This window comes from Staurois parvus, unplaced genomic scaffold (genome assembly GCF_062004578.1).
Source record: "Staurois parvus isolate SC_StPar_1 unplaced genomic scaffold, SC_StPar_1.0 ptg000377l, whole genome shotgun sequence".
NCBI classification, from domain to species: Eukaryota; Metazoa; Chordata; class Amphibia; order Anura; family Ranidae; genus Staurois; species Staurois parvus.
Window position 1 is genome coordinate 1491875 of NW_028318173.1, and position 22126 is coordinate 1514000.

The window sequence follows — 22126 nt, forward strand, 5'->3', positions numbered from 1 at the left end:
CTCTAGACCAGCCATTCTCAACCAGGGTTCCTCCAGAGGAGGGCTGGATCTAGCATATCTGACCTGGGGGTGCCGTAAAAAAAGTTAGGGGGATATACTGTCAACACTGCATAGGAGCCACTGACCATCACAACGTGAAAGAGATGCAAGGATCGGTATTCCCTGTTCAATTGGCATGCTTCTGTACCATAATTCTCGACCCAGAAGTAACTTCTGACAAGTAGTGCAGAAGTGGTGCAGGTGTGAGCCGGGAACGCCAGTATGTATTAGGCTGTCATTGGAATAGGATGATTAAACAGAGCCTGTGGCCCCCATATTAAGTGTCCTTATCAGGGTCCCCTTTTACATTAACAGTCCTCATTAGCATCCCCTTTTACATCAGGGTCCCCATCCAAGATCCCCCTTACATCAGGGTCCCCCTCAGAGTGCCAGCTTACATCAACTGTTTCCATCAGAGTACCCTCTTATATCAGCTGTCCCCATCAGAGTGCCCCCTTATATCAAATTTCCCCAGCAGAGTCCCCCTTACATCAATTGCACCCCTCAGAGTTCCCCATTACATCAACTGCCCCCATAAGAGTACTCCCTTACATCAACTGTCCCCATCAGAGTGCCCCCTTATATCAAGTGTCCCCATCAGAGTGCCCCCTTATATCAACTGTCCCCATCAGAGTGCCCTCTTACATCAACTGCCCCCATCAGAGTGCCCCCTTACATCAAATTTCCCCAGCAGAATCCCCCTTACATAAATTGCACCCCTCAGAGTTCCCCATTACATCAACTGTCCCCATCAGAGTACTCCCTTACATCAACTGTCCCCATCAGAGTGCCCCCTTACATCAACTGATCCCATCAGAGTGCCCCCTTACATCAACTGTCCCCATCAGAGTACTCTCTTACATCAACTGTCCCCATCAGAGTGCCCCTTATATCAACTGCGCCCATCAGAGTACCCCCTTATATCAACTGTCCCCATCAGAGTGCCCTCTTACATCAACTGCTCCCATCAGAGTGCCCCCTTATATCAACTGCCCCCATCAGAGTGCCCCCTTATATCAACTGTCCCCATCAGAGTGCCCTCTTACATCAACTGCTCCCATCAGAGTGCCCACTTATATCAACTGCCCCCATCAGAGTACCCCCTTATATCAACTGTCCCCATCAGAGTGCCCTCTTACATCAACTGCTCCCATCAGAGTGCCCCCTTATATCAAATTTCCCCAGCAGAGTCCCCCTTACATCAATTGCACCCCTCAGAGTTCTCCATTACATCAACTGTCCCCATCAGAGTACTCCCTTACATCAACTGTCCCCATCAGAGTGTCCCCTTATATCAAATTTCCCCAGCAGAGTTCCCCATTACAACAACTGTCCCCATCAGAGTACTCTCTTACATCAACTGTCCCCATCAGAGTGCCCCTTATATCAACTGTCCCCATCAGAGTGCCCTCTTACATCAACTGCCCCCATCAGAGTGCCCCCTTATATAAAATTTCCCCAGCAGAGTTCCCCATTACATCAACTGTCCCCATCAGAGTACTCCCTTAGTATTATTATTATACAGTATTTATATAGCGCCAAAATGTTTGCTAAGCGCTGTACATTATATATCAACTGTCCCCATCAGAGTACTCCCTTACATCAACTTTCCCCATCACAGTGCCCCCTTATATCAAATTTCCCCATCAGAGAGCCCTCCTACATCAGCTGTCCCCATCAGAGTGCCCCCTTACAATAACTGTCCCCATCAGAGTGCCCCCTTATATCAGATTTCCCCATCAGAGTGCCGTCTTACATCAACTTTCCCCATCAGAGTGCCCCCTTATATCAAATTTCCCCATCAGAGCCCTCCTTGCATCAATTGCACCTGTCAGAGTTCCCCATTACATGCACGGTCCCCATCAAAGTGCCCCCTTACATCAACTGTCCCCATCAAAGTGCCCCCTTACATTAACTGTCCCTATCAGAGTGCCCCCTTATATCAAATTTCCCCATCAGAGCCCTCCTTGCATCAATTGCACCCCTCAGAGTTCCCCATTACCTCAACTGTCCCCATCAAAGTGCCCCCTTACATCAACTGCACACATTGGGGTCCTCCTTTACATCAGTGTAATGGTAACGCATACTGAGCTCACACAAACCTATGTGGAAGGGCAAGGACACCATGTTGTTTAGACTTCATCCATGACAGTTTGTAACACAAGTTGGTGAAGAGCAGCAGTGGTTCCCTTCTCTTCGTCTAGCCAGGAAACCTCTGGTGCAATACACAACTGTTAACTGATGCCAGAGCCTTCTTATCAGACCAAGACATATACAGCCCCTCTCATGTCTATAAGCCCAATCCACCATTCCAGTCTGGAAACCATAATAAAACTGTCTCCCTCGCAAGCTGAGCAATCCTGAGAACTAGCAGACAATGGGCAATAAATACCTTAGTGGAATACACATTTCTGATAGACGGCTTATCAGCCAAGATTCTAAAACTTCATCATATCTCATAATGTCTGAAATCATGACAGTATAGCTAGAATAAAATCTTATTCACCTTCATTGTGTAGCATTTTGAACCTAAACACCCCTATGCTAGGAGGTATCAGAGAGGAGTAGGCCTCCAAACCCCTCCTATAAGAAATAGATTTCCGAGACCTGTCATATCTATATCCATTTTGAAGCTAATTTCATGCTGGACAATAATCTGCATGGTAGCAGACTGTAAATGGTAGGTATTCAGAAATATTAATACTTATAAGAAAATTGTATTTTGGACTTGGTCACAAACGCGGTGACCTCCCAGCACCCATCCCTTACACCAGATGATTGGTCAGAAGGTCTCTGTCAACACCCCCCTTGATGTCACATAAAAAAAGAGATTGCAAGCAGATTTGATGGTTCTCATCTTAACATCGACCAAGGAACACCTAACCGGATTTGAGAGAGCCACTGTACCGTTTTTGCTTGATCAATTGGACTCAGCTAAAACTAAGTACTCCGTAAGTATTCACCTTTTTATTTCTCTGTTGCTTTATTGCTTTGTAACTCCCTTTTTCTGTAAATATTTTATTTGCACAATTTTGACCTTTTCTTTATTAAACCCTATTTTGCCCTGTCCACAAGGCTTTGAACTAAAGGTCGGCACCACATTCATCACAAACAGGATCACCATCAAAGAGCCCACTTATATTATTTGTCTCCATCAGAGTCCCCCTTACTGTACATCAATATCCCCCATCAGATTCCCACTCACATCAAATGTCCCCATCAGAATGCCCACTTATATTAATTGCCCCCTCACAGTTCCCCGTTATATCAACTGTCCCCATCAGAGTGCTAGCTTACATCAACTGCGCCTACTGGGTTTCCCCCTTACATTAGGATCCCCATTAGAGTTTGCCCACTCAAAATAACTGCCTCCATCAGAGTGCCCTTTACATCAACTGCACCTTTTGGGGCCCTCTTTACATCAGGATCCCCTTTAAGAGTGCCTACTCACATTAACTGTCCCCATCAGAGTGCCCCTTACATCAACTGCACCTACTGGAGTCCACCCTTACATCAGGATCCCCTTTAGAGTGCCTACTCACATTAACTGTCCTGATCAGAACCCCCGTTACATCAATTACCCCATCAGAGTTTCTGTTTTACGTCAAATTACCCCTACAGTGACCCCTTACATTAATTGCCCCTGTCAGAGTATTCACCTTATATCAAATGTCCCCATCAGAGTCCTCCTTACATTAACTGTCCTCATCAGAGCCCCCTTACATCAACTGCCCCATAACAGTTTCCCTTTTACATTAAATGCCCCATTAGAGTGCCCCCTTACATCAATTGTACCTGCCAGTGTTCCCCCTCACATTAAATGTTCCCATCAGAGTCCCTCTTATGTCAGGGTCCCTCTTCATACATCAATTGACTCCATCAGAGTGCCCACTTATATCAGATATCCCCATCAGATTCCCATGTACATCAAATGTCCCCATCAGAATGCCCTTTTATATTAATTGCCCCCTCAAATTTCCCAATTACATCAACTGTTTCCATCAGAGTCCCCCTTACAATTGCACCTATTGGGGCCCCCTTGCATCAGGATCGCGATAAGAGTGCCTACTCATATAAACTGTCCCCATCAGAGTCCCCCCTACATCAATTTCCTCATCATGATTTCCCTTTTACATCAAATGTCCTTATTACAGTGACCCCTTTCATCAATATCCCCAGTCAAAGTACCCCCTTATATCAAATGCCCCCATCAGAGTCCTCCTTACATTAAATGTCCTGATCAGAGTCCCCCTTACATTCATTGCCCCCCATCAGAGTGCCACCTTACTGTATATCAATTGCCCCCATCAAACTGACTCAAAGACAAGAGACCTGGGGAGGACGCAACTAAAATCTTGGGGAAGATCACAGCCCACCCCAGCATACCTCTAGTTCTGGGTTTTCTCCAGAGGTTGCAAAGGGTTCCTTGAGCTATAGCTGGAAGTGCCAGTGGTAGGACATCAATGAACTAGCTGTCTGTGAGGGTGGCAATCTGACCGCCATTACAATGCGGACATTCTTCCCACTAAACACATGGGGTGCATTTTTTTGACTATCAAATCAATTTATCAGGGTTTTCCCAGAATGTTTTCTTGCAATTCAGTGATAGAAAGGGTGAATGGCAGAGCAACATTAAAAAGAGGGCGAAGGCCCACTTTAATAACAATTTCTTTGAATTTTTGGAAATAATTTTTTTGAGTAGAATGCTTCCATTTTTGGGTGCCACCATGAAAAATAATAAAATGGAGCGGTATCATTTGAAAGGTTTATAGGTGCAGCCTAGATGTGAAGTGCCCTCTGGATCTAATGGGGGTCACCCACAATTTTTTTACCATTTATTATAATAATTTATAATTTTAATTTTGGATGTAGTTATAGTAATACCCACTCGGCTTTGAATCGGGTTGCTCCTTCTCCTCCTACCTCCTCTTGCTCTTATCATCCTCTGCTCTGAAATATCTGGCTCACTGCCCTGGAAGCCTATTCTCTGTTTAATGGAATTAGTTTCAAAAACTAATAAAGATACTAAAGGTCAAGAAGAAGATCCACGTTTCTTGTTGTCAACTTCGATAGCAATAGTTGCATGAAGAGCAGAAGAGGAGAAATAAAAGATAAAAATTCTACTGGGAACAAAATACAGACTTCATGTTTCCACAAGCCCTAACAAAGGGGGCAATGTGTCCTTGTCATGATCAGCTGAAGCCACCCAATGAGTACTGGGCAAGGGGCTCTCCTGAAGAGAGACGTTCCAAAGGCAAGGAGTGGAAGAAACCTAAGAGCCCACTCATCCTCCCCTAAACTTCAAGGTATAGCTGAAGACCCACACCGTACAATGCTCCCAAGGAAGGTGAGGAAGGAACCAAAAGGCTATGCATCCAACCCCTAAACTTCAGGGTATACCCAAAGACCCACACCCTACAATCCTCCGAAGGAAGGGGAAGAAGGAACTTAAGGGCCACACATCCTACCCCTAGACTTCAGTGAAGGCCTAAAATCCACATCCTACAATCCAGAGTGAAGGATACACTGATATAAGTGCAAAGTGACATACGGTAAGAAAAATAGATTTTTAAAAATATGCCAGTGCAGGTACAGTGGTTAGGCCTTGTGACCTGGTAACAAAAATTGCCCTGGTCTTGGCCAAAATGCCTAGTCCATGAGGTGATGTGCTTCAAAAACAAGTGCTGTTGGGACCTAGTGCCCTTTTTCTCAGTGACACTAGGAGCACCCCTGGGAAGTCACTCCCAGGGGGATTATTAATACCGTAGGCTCTCTGCCTTCCCGACCCCTGGCAGCACTTCTCGAATCAGGAGGCTCTAGGTCCCTCAGAATCCTCCACACTAGGGAAATACTACCAACCCCAACCTTACCCAGTGGGCGCTTGATTCAGATTCATTGCCATGAGAAAGGTCCCTCAGGACCACCATTATGCCAACAGGGATACTATACAGCCAGCCAGCCCAGCAAATAGTCCAGAATGATGGTGGAACACCCCTACTGGACACTGATAAGAACAGATACCACACTTGATTTTAGCCAAAAGAAACGTCACATGGACAGCACTTGGGGAAATGGACTGTAGCTTTCATTTGCAAATCTCCCATCCAACAAATTCACTCTGACACTGCTTTATGGTGAATACACAAAGGGGTGGTAAACTGAGGGAGGACAATGCCTAGCAAAGTGAGGGGGTATGGTGACATTTTTCACACCAGGACCCCTAAAACCTTACCTAATCATCACTGAATATTCCTCTGTACAGTATCTGCTCTTAATATAGGGTTGACACTGGTACAGGTTTCCATCAGACCGCCTGGTTTTGGCTTCACTGTCCAGTGGAAAAATGTAACCGATCAAGACGAACACTTCAGTTGGAGGGTCCAGCAGTTGACTTTTTGTCAATGGTGACCATGAACACGTGTTCCATTTTTTTTTTTTACATAAAACACCAGTACTTTAACATTCAGTTGCTGGGGACTGACCTGAACTCTGGTTGGATTCATCCAGTGCTCCAGATACCTTTCTGTGACATTGTATGGCATTATTACCACCTCCTTTTTTTCATCATCCAAACAGGTGACATTGCATTCAGCTCCTTTAAATTATAGAAGAACAAAAAAATTAATATTAGAGTCAATACAAGATTATCGACTAACAGCCTCAAGGACTTAATCACATGTTAACATGTTGACTTTCTTTCCTCTGGAGTTTCTGTTTTTGACCCATCCAAAGTAGGGAGGGATCATGTGGAGAATATGCAGCAGTTGAGCAGGATCTCACAGGAACTTGGAGGGGTAAGTATAACAATTGTGGGGGGCGGGCGCATAGAACTATGAAAGTTGTACTTGAAAGTAAGCCCAACAAATTTTGACAAAGTGCCACACCATTGTTTTAGGTAATAAACTATGTCAACTATGACAAAGTGCCACACCATTGTTTTAGGTAATACTTGCTTCCATCAATGAAATCAAAATCCAACTGAACACAGACTGAGGACTTGATGTCAACCAGACAGTAGGTCTCTTAAAATGACAATAGCATAATGGGCCCTGATACCCACAAATGCAGTTTCCAAGGCAGGCACTTCTGCCTCTACGTTGGCCCAGCCTAGCATGTAATGATCCTCCTCTACAAATACATTTGGGGATTTTACTTTCTATGTAGGTATTAATAAGGTTCATCCACTTAACCTTTGTTATAGAGTTTCTCTATGTATGTTCTTTAGGTGTAGTAGTACAAACAACTTTGACCCTAGTAGTAAACTCTACATATGACATTTCTGAGGCTGGGGCATAATGTCATTGTGGGTGCACCTATAGGACAAATGTGAAAGGTAACAGTAAGAGGATACAGTTGTTTTGGAATCTTGTATTGCTCTGCACCTTGCCCTACCCATCTACGCCTCTTTTTTTTACCGGGTATAAGTTGTTCTGGGTGGTTGCCATCATTACTTTGTTAGATTCAGTGCAGAAGCATTAGGGGTCTTCAGCTGCCCTGAATGATGTTGGGCTTCTGGAGGAAGCAGAATGGAGTTGCCTCCAAGTAAGATTTCTCCAACTGTTTGCTTTGCTATGTAATATGACCCATATTTAGGGGTGTAAATACAGATCATGAGGAGCCATGGGAAAACTTTGAAGGGTGAAGGGACCTCCTGTCAGGGCTTGCTTCACCTGCTGGTGGCACTGTGCTTCCCCAAAGTGCACTTCCAGTGTCTACCAGCAGGTGCCTTGTAGTAGCCAGCAGATCGCAGTAATGATGCTGGCTGCTGGGAAGTTATTTAGTCCATCCTCAAATATTACAGTCCGCTTCAGTGTTTTGCCTGATGGCCTCATTTTGCTTGCTGACTCATCCTGAGCCTAGATCTTGCTCTTACCCTACATCCTGTACCCTGCTGCCTCTTATCTGCTCCCCTTTGTTCCTGATCCTAGTCTTAAATCTCCCTCCCCATCTGTTCCTTGCATCTCCAGCTTACCCTATTGATCTGTGTTCCCCTTCTTGTACATAGTTAATTTGCTAGTTAGGCTGTCACTTAGGTTGCTAGTTAGGTATTTTGTTACTGGGCTAGGGTTCACTGATATCTTTATGTTTGTTGTGTTTCCTGGTGTTTGGGTGTACTTTATTATATGTAATCTGGTCCCAGTTTTCTAGTGTGGCTGCGCAGATTTGGCCACCCCTGCTGCTGATTCCTAACACCTCCACTGGCACCCTCTGTGCCCCTGGACGACGTCTGTTGTGACGAAACACGTCGGGTGGAGTGTAGTGGTGATGTCCTCCACTCAGTCAAGTGGTAGCATCCTGTTATGCTGATATGTTGTTTCCCTTGTATATACAGTATCTTTCTTTTATAACTTGATGGTATGTGTTTCCATCTACACTATGGAGTTCCTCTGCTTTATTCCCCATGTTGGTTATCATCCGGCTTGGTCCCTATGGTGTGCCTTGGTGTAATTAAACTTTATAAAACCTCCAATTTCCTGAGGTCTAAGTTTCTGGCAAGCTGCTATTGTGTGCTCTCCTTGTAGGCAACCTCAGCTGTCTTAGCTGTAGTTCAGCTTTAAATAATCTAAGCAAGGAGAAATTTAAAGATAAGTGTGCTTGCATCTAAATAATAATTGTCCCTAATTATCCACAAGCGTTACATATGACCTCTACTAAAATAAAAAAGATTAGGATGAAAATGTGATAATTGTATAATAGAATGTTACATATCATTATAATCACTTATTTTTAACAGTCTGCTATATCTCTAAGAAAATGGGACCATTGGGAGGCATTTTGGGTCATGGGATGTTGTATGATAAATGTAATATCACAGCAATTATGAAAAAGGAAACATCTGGCATTATCAATAGGTGCTCCATAGTTGACATTTATGGAGGGAGTCGGACTCCAATGCTTTGACTTGTCACTTTATTAGTGCATATTGAGCTCATTCAGGTTTCAGCTACAACCCTCCGGGGAGACACAAAATTGGATTTCTGAGGAACACATTTACAGCAAAGGAACAATAATGGTTAGACTGAGAACTAGCTGTGCTGTGCCGCAAGACACGGAACGTCCCTTACCTGGCAGGACCTCGTGGTTGTGGTTTCATTTGCTGAGGAATTTATATCCCAAGCAAACGTACAATATGTTTAGAGAGGAAAAAGCACAACATTTTCCAAATGAGAGGCTCATAAAATAGTTAAAGCTGAACTCCGGCCTCCAAGTCTTGAACAGTTGTGCATGCTCCTCTCCTGTACTGAAATTACTTACTCTGATTTTACAGAAAACTGTGAACTTTTCACAATGTGCTTTGGAAGCTGCGGATAGTTAGATGGTGCCCCCCTCATTTCCTGGCTGGAGGATGTGCAAGATCATCTAGCCAAGCCATTCTCAACCAGGATTCCTTGGGACCCTAGGGTTTCTTCAGAAGTTGCTAGAGGTTCCTTGAGCTTATTTACCTCCCATCTGATGGTTCCCGGATAGTTCTATGACCAATGCTACTTTCAGGATTCTGTGGAATCCTAGGGTTCCTTCAGAAGTTGATAGGGGTTCCTTGAGCTATGGCTGATTGACCTCCCATCCGATGGTGCCCAGATAGTTCCATGGCCAATGCTACTTCCAGGATTCTGAGGAATCCTAGGGTTTCTTCAGAAGTTGATAGGGGTTCCTTGAGCTGTGACTGATTGACCTCTCTTCTAATGGTGCCTGGATAGTTCCATGGCCAATGCTACTTCCAGGATTCTGTGGAATCCTAGGGTTCCTTCAGAAGTTGCTAGGGGTTCCTTGAGCAATGGCTGAGAGACCTCCCATCTGATGGTGCCTGGATAGTTCCATGACCAATGCCACTTGGCAGAGTCAGCCACGTGACACCAATGATCTTTTAGGCTGTCCTCAAGGTTGGTATTCTAACTACCTCTGTAAGGTGGATATTCCCACTAAGCCACATCATTTTAGCAGAGGTTCTTTAAGACCTGAAAATTATTCATCTGGGGTAAGAAGGTTGAGAAAGGCTGATCTAGCCCTTTCCTGTCCAGCCTGACTGTCCCTGTACCATTCCTTTCATTGATTGGATTTCAGTTCTTTTATTCATGGAGGCTCAGCATCCCATGGTCTGGGTGGCCTGCATGCAAAAACAGCCTGCCTAGGAACATCCACTCTTCAAGACTTACCTCCACCAATTAAAGGTATTCTAATATTTGCATAACTCCTCCCAAGAGGAGTCTAAGTGAGACTGATGTTTCAATCACCTCCCACTGCCTCCTGGAATAGGGGTAGCCTATTACTTTATTTCTAGTATGGGGGGCACGAATCATGCATGCGCAGAAAGTGATCTGGCACCTTGATAGGCTTGAAGCACTGCTCCAAGCAGAGGCTAAAACCTTTCTTCACCAGAATCCAGCACGTGGGAACAGGCGTCCATTCACTTATTCCCGAAATGCTGCATGTAAGGTGTGGGACCCCGCTCTAAACAGGACCCTGTGCTCTTGGAATGTGTTAGATCATGTGACCTCGGCCAGTGCCACTCTGGCCATGCCCCATGATGCGTTTTGCCCGTCCCAAAGGGGGTTGGTCACAGAGGGCTGGTTTAGAGCCACATCTGGCACCTTGTCTGTTCACATACTTTTCTAACAATGGAAGATAATATTGCTCCTGGAATATCAACATCACATATCCCAGAAGGCATCACTTTCCTTTATACATAGAACAACATGTAAACAGACATGGCGCCAGATCTCTATCTGCGTGTGTGTGGGATTTGGCATCACCTTTGTTTACTTCCACCATTCTATGAATGAAGAAGGCGATGCTTCCTGGAATATACGTATGATGTCTGTACCCTAGGCAGCGGGAGATGAGTGAAAGGTCAACCTCACCTAGAAGAAATTGGTGATGGAGGATGGGGTGGATCAAAAAGGGGAAACAAAACAAAAAAAAAATTTAATAATTTTTTAAGTAGATGGGGGAGTGAAAGCTCGCTCAAATGTCCTATATTGTAATGGAAAACGGTAGATCGTGAAAATAATTTTTGGGCGTCCTTGCCCTTCTTCAAGTCCACATTAAGTAAAACAGATCATTTAAAAAATGTATCCATAATAGGAAATGTATGATCAGACCAATCAACATCTAAAATAAAGGTCTATCAACTATTATAGAGTACTGCGCTCTTCTGATTATATCCGCGTGATGACCCCAATACATATATAATTGTTGCGGGTTTCAAGTAGTTTACCGGGGTCATAGCTGATGATATCAGCCATAATCCACCTCACCAACCGCTACACATCTGCCAATCCCTTCATTGGCTCCCGACTGCCCAACGCATCAAATTCAAACTGCTAACTCTGACCTACAAAGCCATTCACAACGCCGCCCCAAACTACATAACTGACCTGATACCCAAATACTACCCTACCCGTGCCCTCCGCTCCTCACAGGACCTCCAACTCTCTAGCTCCCTGGTCTCCTCCTCCCACACCCGATTGCAGGACTTCTCTAGGACTTCCCCCATCCTCTGGAACTCCCTACCCCAATCCATCAGACTGTCACCTACCCTCCTCACCTTCAGGCGCACCCTGAAAACCCTCCTCTTCAGGGAAGCCTACCCCACCCTCACCTAACACCTGACCTCACCTAACAACTAACCTCCTCCACTCTTCCCACCACTCCATCCCCCACAGTCATTTCCTCCTGTACCACCTTCCCCTCTCTCCTAGATTGTAAGCTCGAAAGAGCAGGGCCCTCGAACCCCTCGTGTATTGTATTGTTACTGTCTTGTCTCATATTCTGTCCCCCTTGCTACTGTACAGTGCTGAGCATACCCTTTGGTGCTATATAAATACTGGATAATAATAATAATAATCCCAGTAGCTTTTTTTCAGCCAATGACCAACTTTCTGATGAAAGCGGTCCAAGCAGCTAATTAGCCACTAGAACACTTTCAGTAGTGGCAGGAGGGGAAGTCCTTGCCCCCTCCCCAGTGCGCCCAAGAAATGATCTGACAGTGAGGTTGGCTGCTCCCAGAGGCTCTGAGACTCTATGGTCTCTGATTGCCTCTATAGCGTTGGAGGACCGGGCCGACGTCATGACGTCACATCCAGTCCGGGGTGGATGTAAACAATTTTTTTTTTTTTTTTTAAAGCAAAAGATCAAAAAAAAATTTAAAGGTAAAAGAGAGAATAGGGGTCTTTTTGACCCCATGTCTCTCCTTAAAGAGGACCTTTCATGCTTATTTCCATTACAAGGAAAGCTTACATTCCTGTTAATAGGAATACAAGTGATTAAAAAAATTTAAATAAAATGGACTGTGTAAAACTAAAAAAAAAATAATGGAAAAAAAATTTCAAATGCTCCCATCCCTCCGTGCTCATGCGCAAATGGGAATGCATATGCAAGTCATGCACGCCTCAGAGACTCTGCTCTCTCCTGGTTCTCTTCTTACCTATCGCAGCGCTCCTTCAGTGTTACCTATAACGCTGCCTCCACTTCTTCACTCCCTCTTTCTGTAGGGGTACCTCAAGGTTCCATCCTTGGACCCTTTCTCTTCTCCATCAACACCTCCTTCCTTGGTCACTTGATCAACTCCCATGGCTTTAAGTACCATCTCTATGCTGATGACACACAAATCCATATTTCTACCCCTCACCTCACCCCTTCTGTCTCCACTCGCATTACTAACCTACTAAGTGACATGCTCGTCTCTAGGACTTCTCCAGAGCTTCCCCAATCCTCTGGAACTCTCTACCCCAATTTATCAGACTATCGCCTACTCTGCTCCCTTTTAGGCGATCTCTGAAAACCTGTCTCTTCAGGGAAGCTTATCCTGCCCTCAGATAATACTGGAATCTACTACTCTTCCACCCAGTCCATCCCCCACAGTTACTGCCTTTTGTATCACTAGCCCCTCCCTCCTAGATTGTAAGCTCCCAGGATCAGGGCCCTCCTATCCTTCTTGTATTGAACTGTATTGTTGCTGTATTGTCTCCCGTTATATTGTAAAGTGCTGAGCAAACTGTTGGTGCTATATAAATCCTGTAATAATAATAATAATATGTAAATGGTGTTTGCAGCACACATGTAAAGTATCGCCGCAAATGTCAGAGTGAGAGCAGATTTACCAAAAAATTGGGAGTTTTTTTTTGCAATTTTAATTCATTAAAGTATATTTTTTCCACAAAAATTGAGTTTGAAAAACCACTGTACAAATACCATGTGACTTACACAAATTGCAACGACTGCCATTTTATTCTCTAGGGTCTGGTAATATATAATGTTTGGGGTTATAAGTAATTTTCCATCAAAAAATAATGATTTAAACTTGTAAACAAAACATGCCAGAAAATGCTTGGTCTTTAAACTTGAAGTGGTGGAATGGGATCTACTAGTCTCTACTCCACCACTTCATGTATAAAGACGGAAGAGCACAGCACTCTATAATGCTCAAATGTCCTTTATTCCAGACAACTGGTCCATCCTACTAGAACTTGTACCTGGAAACATGTACAGTTCACCAATCCCAGTTGTGGACAGAATTATTTTTTCAAACATTTGAAAATACCTATTTCATATCCTTGTCCACAGTTAATTATTAAGGCGTCCGTGATGGAAAGATGTGGAAGTTCACAAGGACCCTTGATGGAGTCACAAAGGTGAAAACTGCCACTCCAACTTCCATCCTTTTGGCAGCGTATGACATTGTGAGCAGGGTCCTAAAGTAAAAGAAATACAATTATTTCAGTCTAAAGAACAAGTCTCACCATAAATCCACCCCCAAAAAATACCCAAATACAATTAGCTGGTAGCTGGAAAAACTCAACAAACATTGATAACAAACATCATCATTTACTTTGTTGCTAAATCTAAAATTTGCAGATACATTTGGTGGCTTTAGAAACAGATGAACCAGCTGCCACACTAGAGTGTGGGATATTTTGGAAGATAAATTCCCTCCCCTCCCACCGCTCTCCGATGCTTTTCTGGGCTCTTCTGTCCCACCAATGACAATGGAGGTGATCGCAACATCCCTGATCATGTCTATGGTCTAGGACAGTAGTCTCCAAACTTTCTCAACAAAGGGCCAGTTTACTGTCCTTCAGACTTTGGGGGGGGGGGGGGCAGACTGTGGCCATTAGGAGTAGAAAAGGTCCTGAAGTTAGTGATGTCATTGGGAGGAATTGTGCCTCATCGTTGGTCTCGTTGGTCTTAGTGCCCATTATCGGCGTTATAGGGCCCCACTGTTGGTGTCATTGGGAAAAGGTTCATCAATCCAGCTTGGATCAATTTAACTATGTATTGACCATACCTAGCTGATCCCTTTGGAACAATGGTCTCCAAACTGCGTCCCGGGGACCAGATGTGGCCCTTTGCTTGTCTTTATCTGCCTTTGGGGCACTATTTCTCCCCCGATACAAGCCACTATTTCTTTCCTCCTATCAACAATGGCGCATAACTACTGCTACTGACGTCAACAATGAGGCACTATTTCTCCCATTGACACCAAGGATGGGGCACTATTCCTCCCACTGACAGCGTTAATGGGATACTATTTCTCCCATGGATACCAATGATGGGGCACTATTCCTCCCACTGATACCAATGATGGGGCACTATTCCTCCCACTGATACCAATGATGGGGCACTATTCCTTCCACTGATACCAATGATGGGGCACTATTCCTCCCACTAACACCAATGATGGGGCACTATTCCTCCCACTGATACCAATGATGGGGCACTATTCCTTCCACTGATACCAATGATGGGGCACTATTCCTCCCACTGATACCAATGATGAGGCACTATTCCTCCCACTGATACCAATGATGAGGCACTATTCCTCCCACTGATACCAATGATGGGGCACTATTCCTCCAACTGATACCAATGATGGGGCACTATTCCTCCCACTGATACCAATGATGGGGCACTATTCCTCCCACTGATACCAATGATGGGGCACTCTTCCTCCCACTGACACCAACAATAGGACACTATTCTTCCCACTGACACCAATGATGAGGCACTATTCCTGCCACCGACACCAACGATGGGGCACTATTTTCCACCAATGGCACCAACAACAGGACACTATTCCTCAAACTGACACCAATGATGAGGCACTCCCCCTGACACAACTGGGCACTATTCCTCCCACTTACACCAATGAAGGGGCACTATTTTCCACCAATGGCACCAACAACAGGACACTATTCCTCAAATTGACACCAATGATAAGGCACTATTCCTCCCCCTGACACAACTGGGCACTATTCCTCCCACTTACACCAATGAAGGGACACTATTCCTCCCCCTAATACCAAAGATGCGTTGTTTACTCCCACTGATGCCGGGACAGTTTCTACTCCCAATGGCCACAGTCTGGCCCACCAGAAAGTCTGATGGACGGCAAACTGACCCTTTGTTTAGAAAATTTGGAAACCCCTGCTCTGGAAGCTGGAAATCACTGTAGTAGGCACTGCTAGTACAGTTTCTGGGTTCTGCGCCGAGCAGCTGTTGTGCTGCTCACCGAACACTAGAGGTTGTTCACATGGCATGGGCACCATTCAGAGAATGCTTTGCCTTTTCTCCATGGATGCAAAGCATTCTCTGGTTGGATGAGGTGTAGGTTGTGACATCACCACCCTGCCTCTCCACATTATCCCATCAGAGAACCTAAAAATGGATTTAGCTGATTTATGTCTTTTTGCCTTCCTCTGGATCAACTGTGGGCGTAGGATTATAACCTTTTTTTTTTTTTTTTATGGTTGAATTGGATGGACTTTTGTCTTTTTTCAGCCAGAATAACTATGTAACTATGTTGAAAGTTCAATTGAACTTTAAGAAGTTAGCACGAAATGTGCTGCATGCAGGTATACAACTCAGAAACTCACCAACTGGGTGCTGCTTTCTTCACAGGGGAGTCTACATTCACTGTTGTACTGGAATCCATGTGTGCATTGATAGAGCCCTATGAACTTGATGGGAGGCGGTTCACACATTACCGGGACACAATCACCTTTCGTCCAGTACCCATCTTTAGTGCACTGGATTTTAAATGCCTTCCTTTCCCAAAGGAAAAATTAAAAAGAATAAAAAAAAAAGAAAAAAAAAGAAAAACTTAAATGTGAGCTCGGGCTTAACAACGCATCACACGACTGTTGTTAAAAAAAAAAAAAACAATGCACAAAGCTTAGTGTCAGTCCTACTTACTTCCTTATCTTCCTAGAGGAGTCAGGCACATGGTATCCCACCTTACATTTATACTTGCAGGTCGTGCCCACCTTGTGTTTGTCAGATCGGCAGCGGGAGGTCTGCAGATCGGCGTTGGCTAGTGAAGGAGGCGCCTTACATGACAGTTCGCAGATGGCTTCGGGAAAAGACCATAGTCCATCTTCCATGCAGGTTAACACGTTGTTACCTAGAAGGAAAATATTTTAAAAATATATAAAAAAAATTCCAAATAATGTTTTTAGTAAAACAGTAACAAAAATGATGTATCAGTACAATAAGAAGTGTAGTACAGTAACAGGTACATCATGGTATAACAAAATGAAAGAGGCCATTGTCTGATATGGTTCCTAGAAAAAAAAAATCTGAATTGGACTTTGCAGTTGCGTTGGTGCTTCAGATTGGTGAAGTATGTCAGTACCAGGTAGAAGGTAGTCAAGCGGTGCCCAGGCTCCTCGTGCCTCCCTCACACCAGATCCTCCAGAGTAAAGCAGTCCAGAGGCATTGGCCAATGTGGAGTAAATGAAGCCGACTACTCGGTAACAATCATTACATTAATTCTTAATTGGCTACATGGCAGGATACAGCAGTGAAATGCTAACGCGTTTCAGCCAAAGCCTTACTCATAGCATATGCTATGAGTAAGGCTTTGGCCGAAACTCGTTAGAGTGTTACTGCTGTATCCTGCGATGTAGCCAATAAAGAATGAATGTAATGAATGTTACTGAGTAGTTGGCTTCATTGTATTGGAAGGATTACTGCTACATTTCAGAGACATTTGGGCCAGAGCACCTTCTCTCAGTCTCCCATGTAATTTGCGGTAGAGTATTTTTTCTTTGTAGGCCTCTGAATGTGGAGTACATACCAGAGTCTGCCATGGGAGGTCTGGGTGTTTATTAGTTTTGCAGATTGGAAAATAAAGGGGTAAGGGGATTAAAGGATATATGAACATAGGAGAGGGAAGGGGTGTGGTGTAGGTCGGTTGGGACAGGGCTGTGAGGGTGCTAGAGGCGGGATGTCTTTAGGGGTTGGAGGGAGCTTGAGAAGTAGTGTAGGATGGGGTACTATATACCCCTTATCACTCCCGTAGGGCATTGGCCCAGGAGTTGAGGGCCTTTTTATTTTTAATGGAGGCTTCCAGATTCTGCTGAGCCAATGTTGTGGAGAAAAGGCCCTTGTTCTCTCCAACATGGGGACAAGATGCTTTGACTGGGGTTCCCATGGAAGGATTACTGCTACATTTCAAAGTCATTTGGACACCGGTTCCCAGTCTTCCATGTAATTTGTGGTAGAGCATGTTTTCTTTGTAGGACTCTGAATGTGGAGTATATATCAGAGTCTGCCATGGGAGTCCTGGGTGTTTATTAGTTTTTTAGAGTGGAACATAAAGGGGGTAAGGGAGGTTAAAGGGAACGTATGAATGTGGTAGAGGGAGGGGTGCAGTGGAGGTATCTGGTAATGTGGGAGTCGGTTGGGGGAGGGCGAGATGTGATTATGGGCTGGAGAAGTGGTGTATGATGGGGTACTATGTACCCCTTACTCATTCCTGTAGGGAATTGTCCCAGGATTTGAGTGCCTTTTTATTTTTTATAGAGGCTTCCAGATTCTGATGAGCCAAATGCTGTGGAAAAGAGGCTCTTGCTTTCATCAACATGGGGACAAGGTGCTTTAGACTGGGGTTCCCCTGGCATAGAGGTTACCTCATAACCAGGGGAACTGACATAGATGTCTCTGGCCCATTTCTACCATCAGGAGTTCTGGTGAAGCCCCACTGGTAGTTAGACTTTATGCCCTAGGAAAACCCATGTAATCTGCCAGAAGCTATCGTAACAGTCCTAAATGAAAGCTTGCAACATTATTTTAGCCAATAAAAGGTATCACTTAACCACCTCCCACCCGCCATATAGTAATATGACGGGTGCAAGGTGGTTCTCTTGTTCTGGGAGGATGTCATATGATGTCCTCCCCTTCTCACTGAGCATGCACGGCTCAGGGAGTGCATGCGCAGTGTCCGAGGGACACAGAGGGACACAGCAGATCACCGATCACGGAAAGAGCCGAAGATGTCGGCTCGGTCATGTGATCAGCTCTGTCCAATCACAGCTGATCACATGTAAACAGGGAAATGCCGGCTATCGGCATTTCTCTCCTCTCGAGCTGACAGCTCGAGAGGTGAGGAGAGCCGGTAATCGGCTTTCCGCGGAGGAGACATGTACACTGATCATCAGGGCACTGATCAGTGTAGCCCCAGCAGTGCCACCTGTCAGTGTCCATCAGTGCCTTGTGCCAGTGCCCATCAGTGCCACATATCAGTGCCTACCAGTGCATATCAATGCCACATATCAGTGCCCATCTGAGCTGCCTTTCAGTGTCACCCATCAATGCCAGTCAGTGCCACCTATCAATGCCAATCAGTCCCACCTATCAGTGCCAGTCAGTTCTGCCTATCAGTGCCAGTCAGTACCGCCTATCAGTGCCAGTCAGTGCCGCAATTAGTGCCAGTCAGTGCCGCCTATCAGTGCCATGTATCAGTGCTGCCTTACAGTGCCCATCAGTGATGACTGTCAATGCCCATCAGTGCCACCTACCAGTGCCTCCTCATCAGTGCCCATCAGTGCCACCTATCAGTGCAGCCTATCAGTGTCCATCAGTGCAGCCTCATTAGTGCACATCAGTGAAGGAGAAAAATCACTTATTTACAAAATTTTATAACAAAAACTAAGAAAAAACATTTTTTTTTCAAAATTTGCAGTGGTTTTTGGTTTGTTTAAGAAAAAATAAAACACCCAGAGGTGATTAAATACCACCAAAATAAAGCTCTATTTGTCACAAAAAAATGATAAAAATTTCATATGGGTACAGTGTTGCATGACCGTGCAATTGTCATTCAAATTGCGACAGCGCTGAAAGCTGGAAATTGGCCTGGACAGGAAGGGGGTATAAGTACCCTGTAGGCTAGCGGTTAAACTACAAATGTTCCACATTATTTGGTTTTGTAATGGTAGCTACAACAAGAAAGAGCTGTGGAACCTAGTGAAGATATCTCACCCATGGACTAGAAATTAGTTAATGTTGACATCAATGATAAATCATTGGAGATGATCTTTTAACTCTGTTGAGACTGAACCCCACACTGTACATGAACACAGAAATTCACATATAAAAACATCCATGGAAGCCTTTAGTATAATGTGTGTGCTTATTGCAAAATATAACATAAATTATCCATCCATGTGAAAAAATACAATATACATTTTTGCAAATATATTGAATAAAATTTGTTAAAATGTACTAATATCTTTAACCCATGCTGAGAAAATAACAGAGCTACAAATACCTTTAAGTATCGCAGGAAGCTGACACTGAAATGTACAATTCTTTCTGTAGGTGGTTCCATGTGAACAATTAAATGTTGCGTGGTAGATGTGGTTCTTATCAGGTGGGCCACAGTCAATGGGTTCACAAGACACCTGTTTGTTCCATTTCCCATTTGTGCATGTTGTTATTATTTTGGAATCAAGCTACAATAGAAGAATACATAAAGAACATATTTTAGATTCTGCAGGTAAAACAGTGTGGTGTAATTAATAAATGAAAACAGGTTGTTCACTTTGCAAAGGAATTTTCAATTTGCAGGGAAATGTTTTCTTCGTTTAGTGAATGGAGTGAAGGTTTGATGAACCTATTATTTACTTACAGAGCAGAAGAAAGAAAAAAGAAGGAAAAAGAAAGAAGAAACAGGAAGAAGAAAAAGGAAGAAGAAGAAAGAAGAAGATGGAAGAAGAAAAAAGGAGATGGAAGAAGAAAGAAGAAGAAGGAGGAGGAGGAGAAGGAGAAGGAGAAGGAGGAGGAGGAGGAGGAGGAGAAGGAGAAGGAGAAGGAGAAGGAGGAGAAGGAGAAGAAGAAGAGAAAACAGAAGGAGATGGAAGAAGAAGAAGGAAAGAAAGAAAACAGAAGAAGAAGGAAGAAGAAGAAACAACAAAAAGGAAGATGAAGAAGGAAGATGAAAGAAGAAGAAGATGGAAGAAGAAGAAACAACAAAAAGGAAGATGAAGAAGTAAGATGAAAGAAGAAGAAGATGGAAGAAGGGAGAAGAAAGAAGAGGAAGATGAAGAAGGGAGAAGAAAGAAGATGGAAGAAGGGAGAAGAAAGAAGAGGAAGATGAAGAAGGGAGAAGAAAGAAGAGGAAGATGAAGAAAGAAGCAACTAGAAGAAGGAAGAAGAAGGGAGAAGAAAGAAGATGAAGGAAGATGAAGGAAAATGAAGAAGGAAGAGGAAGTAGAAGGGAGAAGAAGAAGTAGAAGAGGAGGAAGTAGGAGGGAGAAGAAGAAGAAGAAGAGGGAGGAGGAGGAGAAGGAGAAGAAGAAGAAGGAGAAGAAGAAAGAAAACAGAAGAAGATGGAAGAAGAAGAAGAAGGAAGAAAAATAAAGATGAAGAAGGAAGATGAAAGAAGAAGAAGATGAAGAAGAAGAAGGGAGAAGAAAGAAGAGGAAGAAGAAGAAGAAGAAGAAGGGAGAAGAAAGAAGAGGAAGAAGAAGAAAGAAGCAACTAGAAGAAGAAAATAGAAGAAGAAGGAAGAAGGGAGAAGAAGGAAGATGAAGAAGGAAGAGGAAGTAGAAGGGAGAAGAAGAAAAGGAAGAGGAGGAAGTAGGAGGGAGAAGAAGAAGAAAAAGAAGAAGTAGGAAGAGGAAGAAGAAGAAGAGGAAGTAGGAGGGAGAAGAAAAAGAGCTACTATAGAGGAAGAGTTACTCAACCAACATGTGAAATTTGAACAATCTATGTAAGTAAAAAAAAAGGTTATGTTCACTTTGGCATTACTTTTGGTACAGCCTTTGTATAATATTTAATAATCCTTGGGTGCAGTTACATTTATATTGTAGGTTTCCATGCCCTTGGAACCCCCTGCCAATCTTATACTCTCCTGTCCTTGATCCAGAGAGATATTGCTGATGAGGGCACACAGCCATTTGTGAACATTTTCTAAGCATGGCTCCCATTGGAGCACACAGTCCGAATTCTTTATAAGAATGAATAGAGTAGACCTGGGCCTGGTTTACCAGATTTTGCCAAGGGGCTCCACTGCTTTGTTGGTGATATCTTTCTAGATTGAGTCATAATAAGAGTGGCAGGGGGTACAGCAACCAACCTACAATATAAATGTAACTACACCAAAGGTAAAGTTACAGTTTAAATAATAATTTTATTGTTTGTAAGATATGAAACTCAAAGCTTAGCGGGCGGCACAGTGGCTTAGCGGTTAGCATGTCTGCCTTGCAGTAAATGGGTCATGGGTTCGATTCCCGACCATGGCGCCTCCTGCATGGAGTTTGCATGCTCTCCCTGTGCTTGCGTGGGTTTCCTCCGGGTGCTCCGGTTTCCTCCCACACTCCAAAGACATGCTGGTAGGTTAATTGGATCCTGTCTAAATTGTCCCTAGTATGTGTATGTATGAATGTGAGTTACGGACCTTAGATTGTACACCCCTTGAGGGTTAGGGACTGATGTGAATGTTCAATATATATGTAAAGTGCTGCGTAAATTGACGGCGCTATATAAGTACCTGAAATAAATAAATATACTTCACTTAGGTAATGTAAAGGGCTGCTTTAATTTTAGGGATTAATACTACTTTAGTCTGACAGGATCACTTGTATTACGTTAACAAGTGTGATATACATTCCATTGCAATGCATAGTTGTGAAGATGCACATGTAGGCAGGTAAAGGGCAGGATATGCCCTTTTAAGGTGACTCCTCCTACATAGAGGATTCTGGGAGTACCTATAAAGTCTAGTTGGGGTGGGGGAGCTGGGAGAAGTCTGGAGAGAGCAAGGGAAGAAGACAAGGATGCTTTGCTCCTGCTCTTCCTGAAGTAGAGC

At 44.0% G+C, this 22126-nt stretch overlaps 1 protein-coding gene across 1 annotated transcript in view; it reads right to left on the reverse strand.

Moving 5' to 3' along the window:
- PAPPA (pappalysin 1) overlaps positions 1 to 22126 on the reverse strand; it is a 396585-nt gene that overhangs the window by 16816 nt on the left and 357643 nt on the right. The window contains exons 15-19 of the mRNA XM_089685526.1: positions 19586 to 19769; positions 16231 to 16438; positions 15912 to 16083; positions 13580 to 13730; positions 6522 to 6634 (exon numbers count right to left, since the gene is read on the reverse strand). Coding sequence (XP_089541652.1) covers positions 6522 to 6634; positions 13580 to 13730; positions 15912 to 16083; positions 16231 to 16438; positions 19586 to 19769 — 828 coding nt within the window. The remainder of the gene's footprint in view (positions 1 to 6521; positions 6635 to 13579; positions 13731 to 15911; positions 16084 to 16230; positions 16439 to 19585; positions 19770 to 22126) is intronic.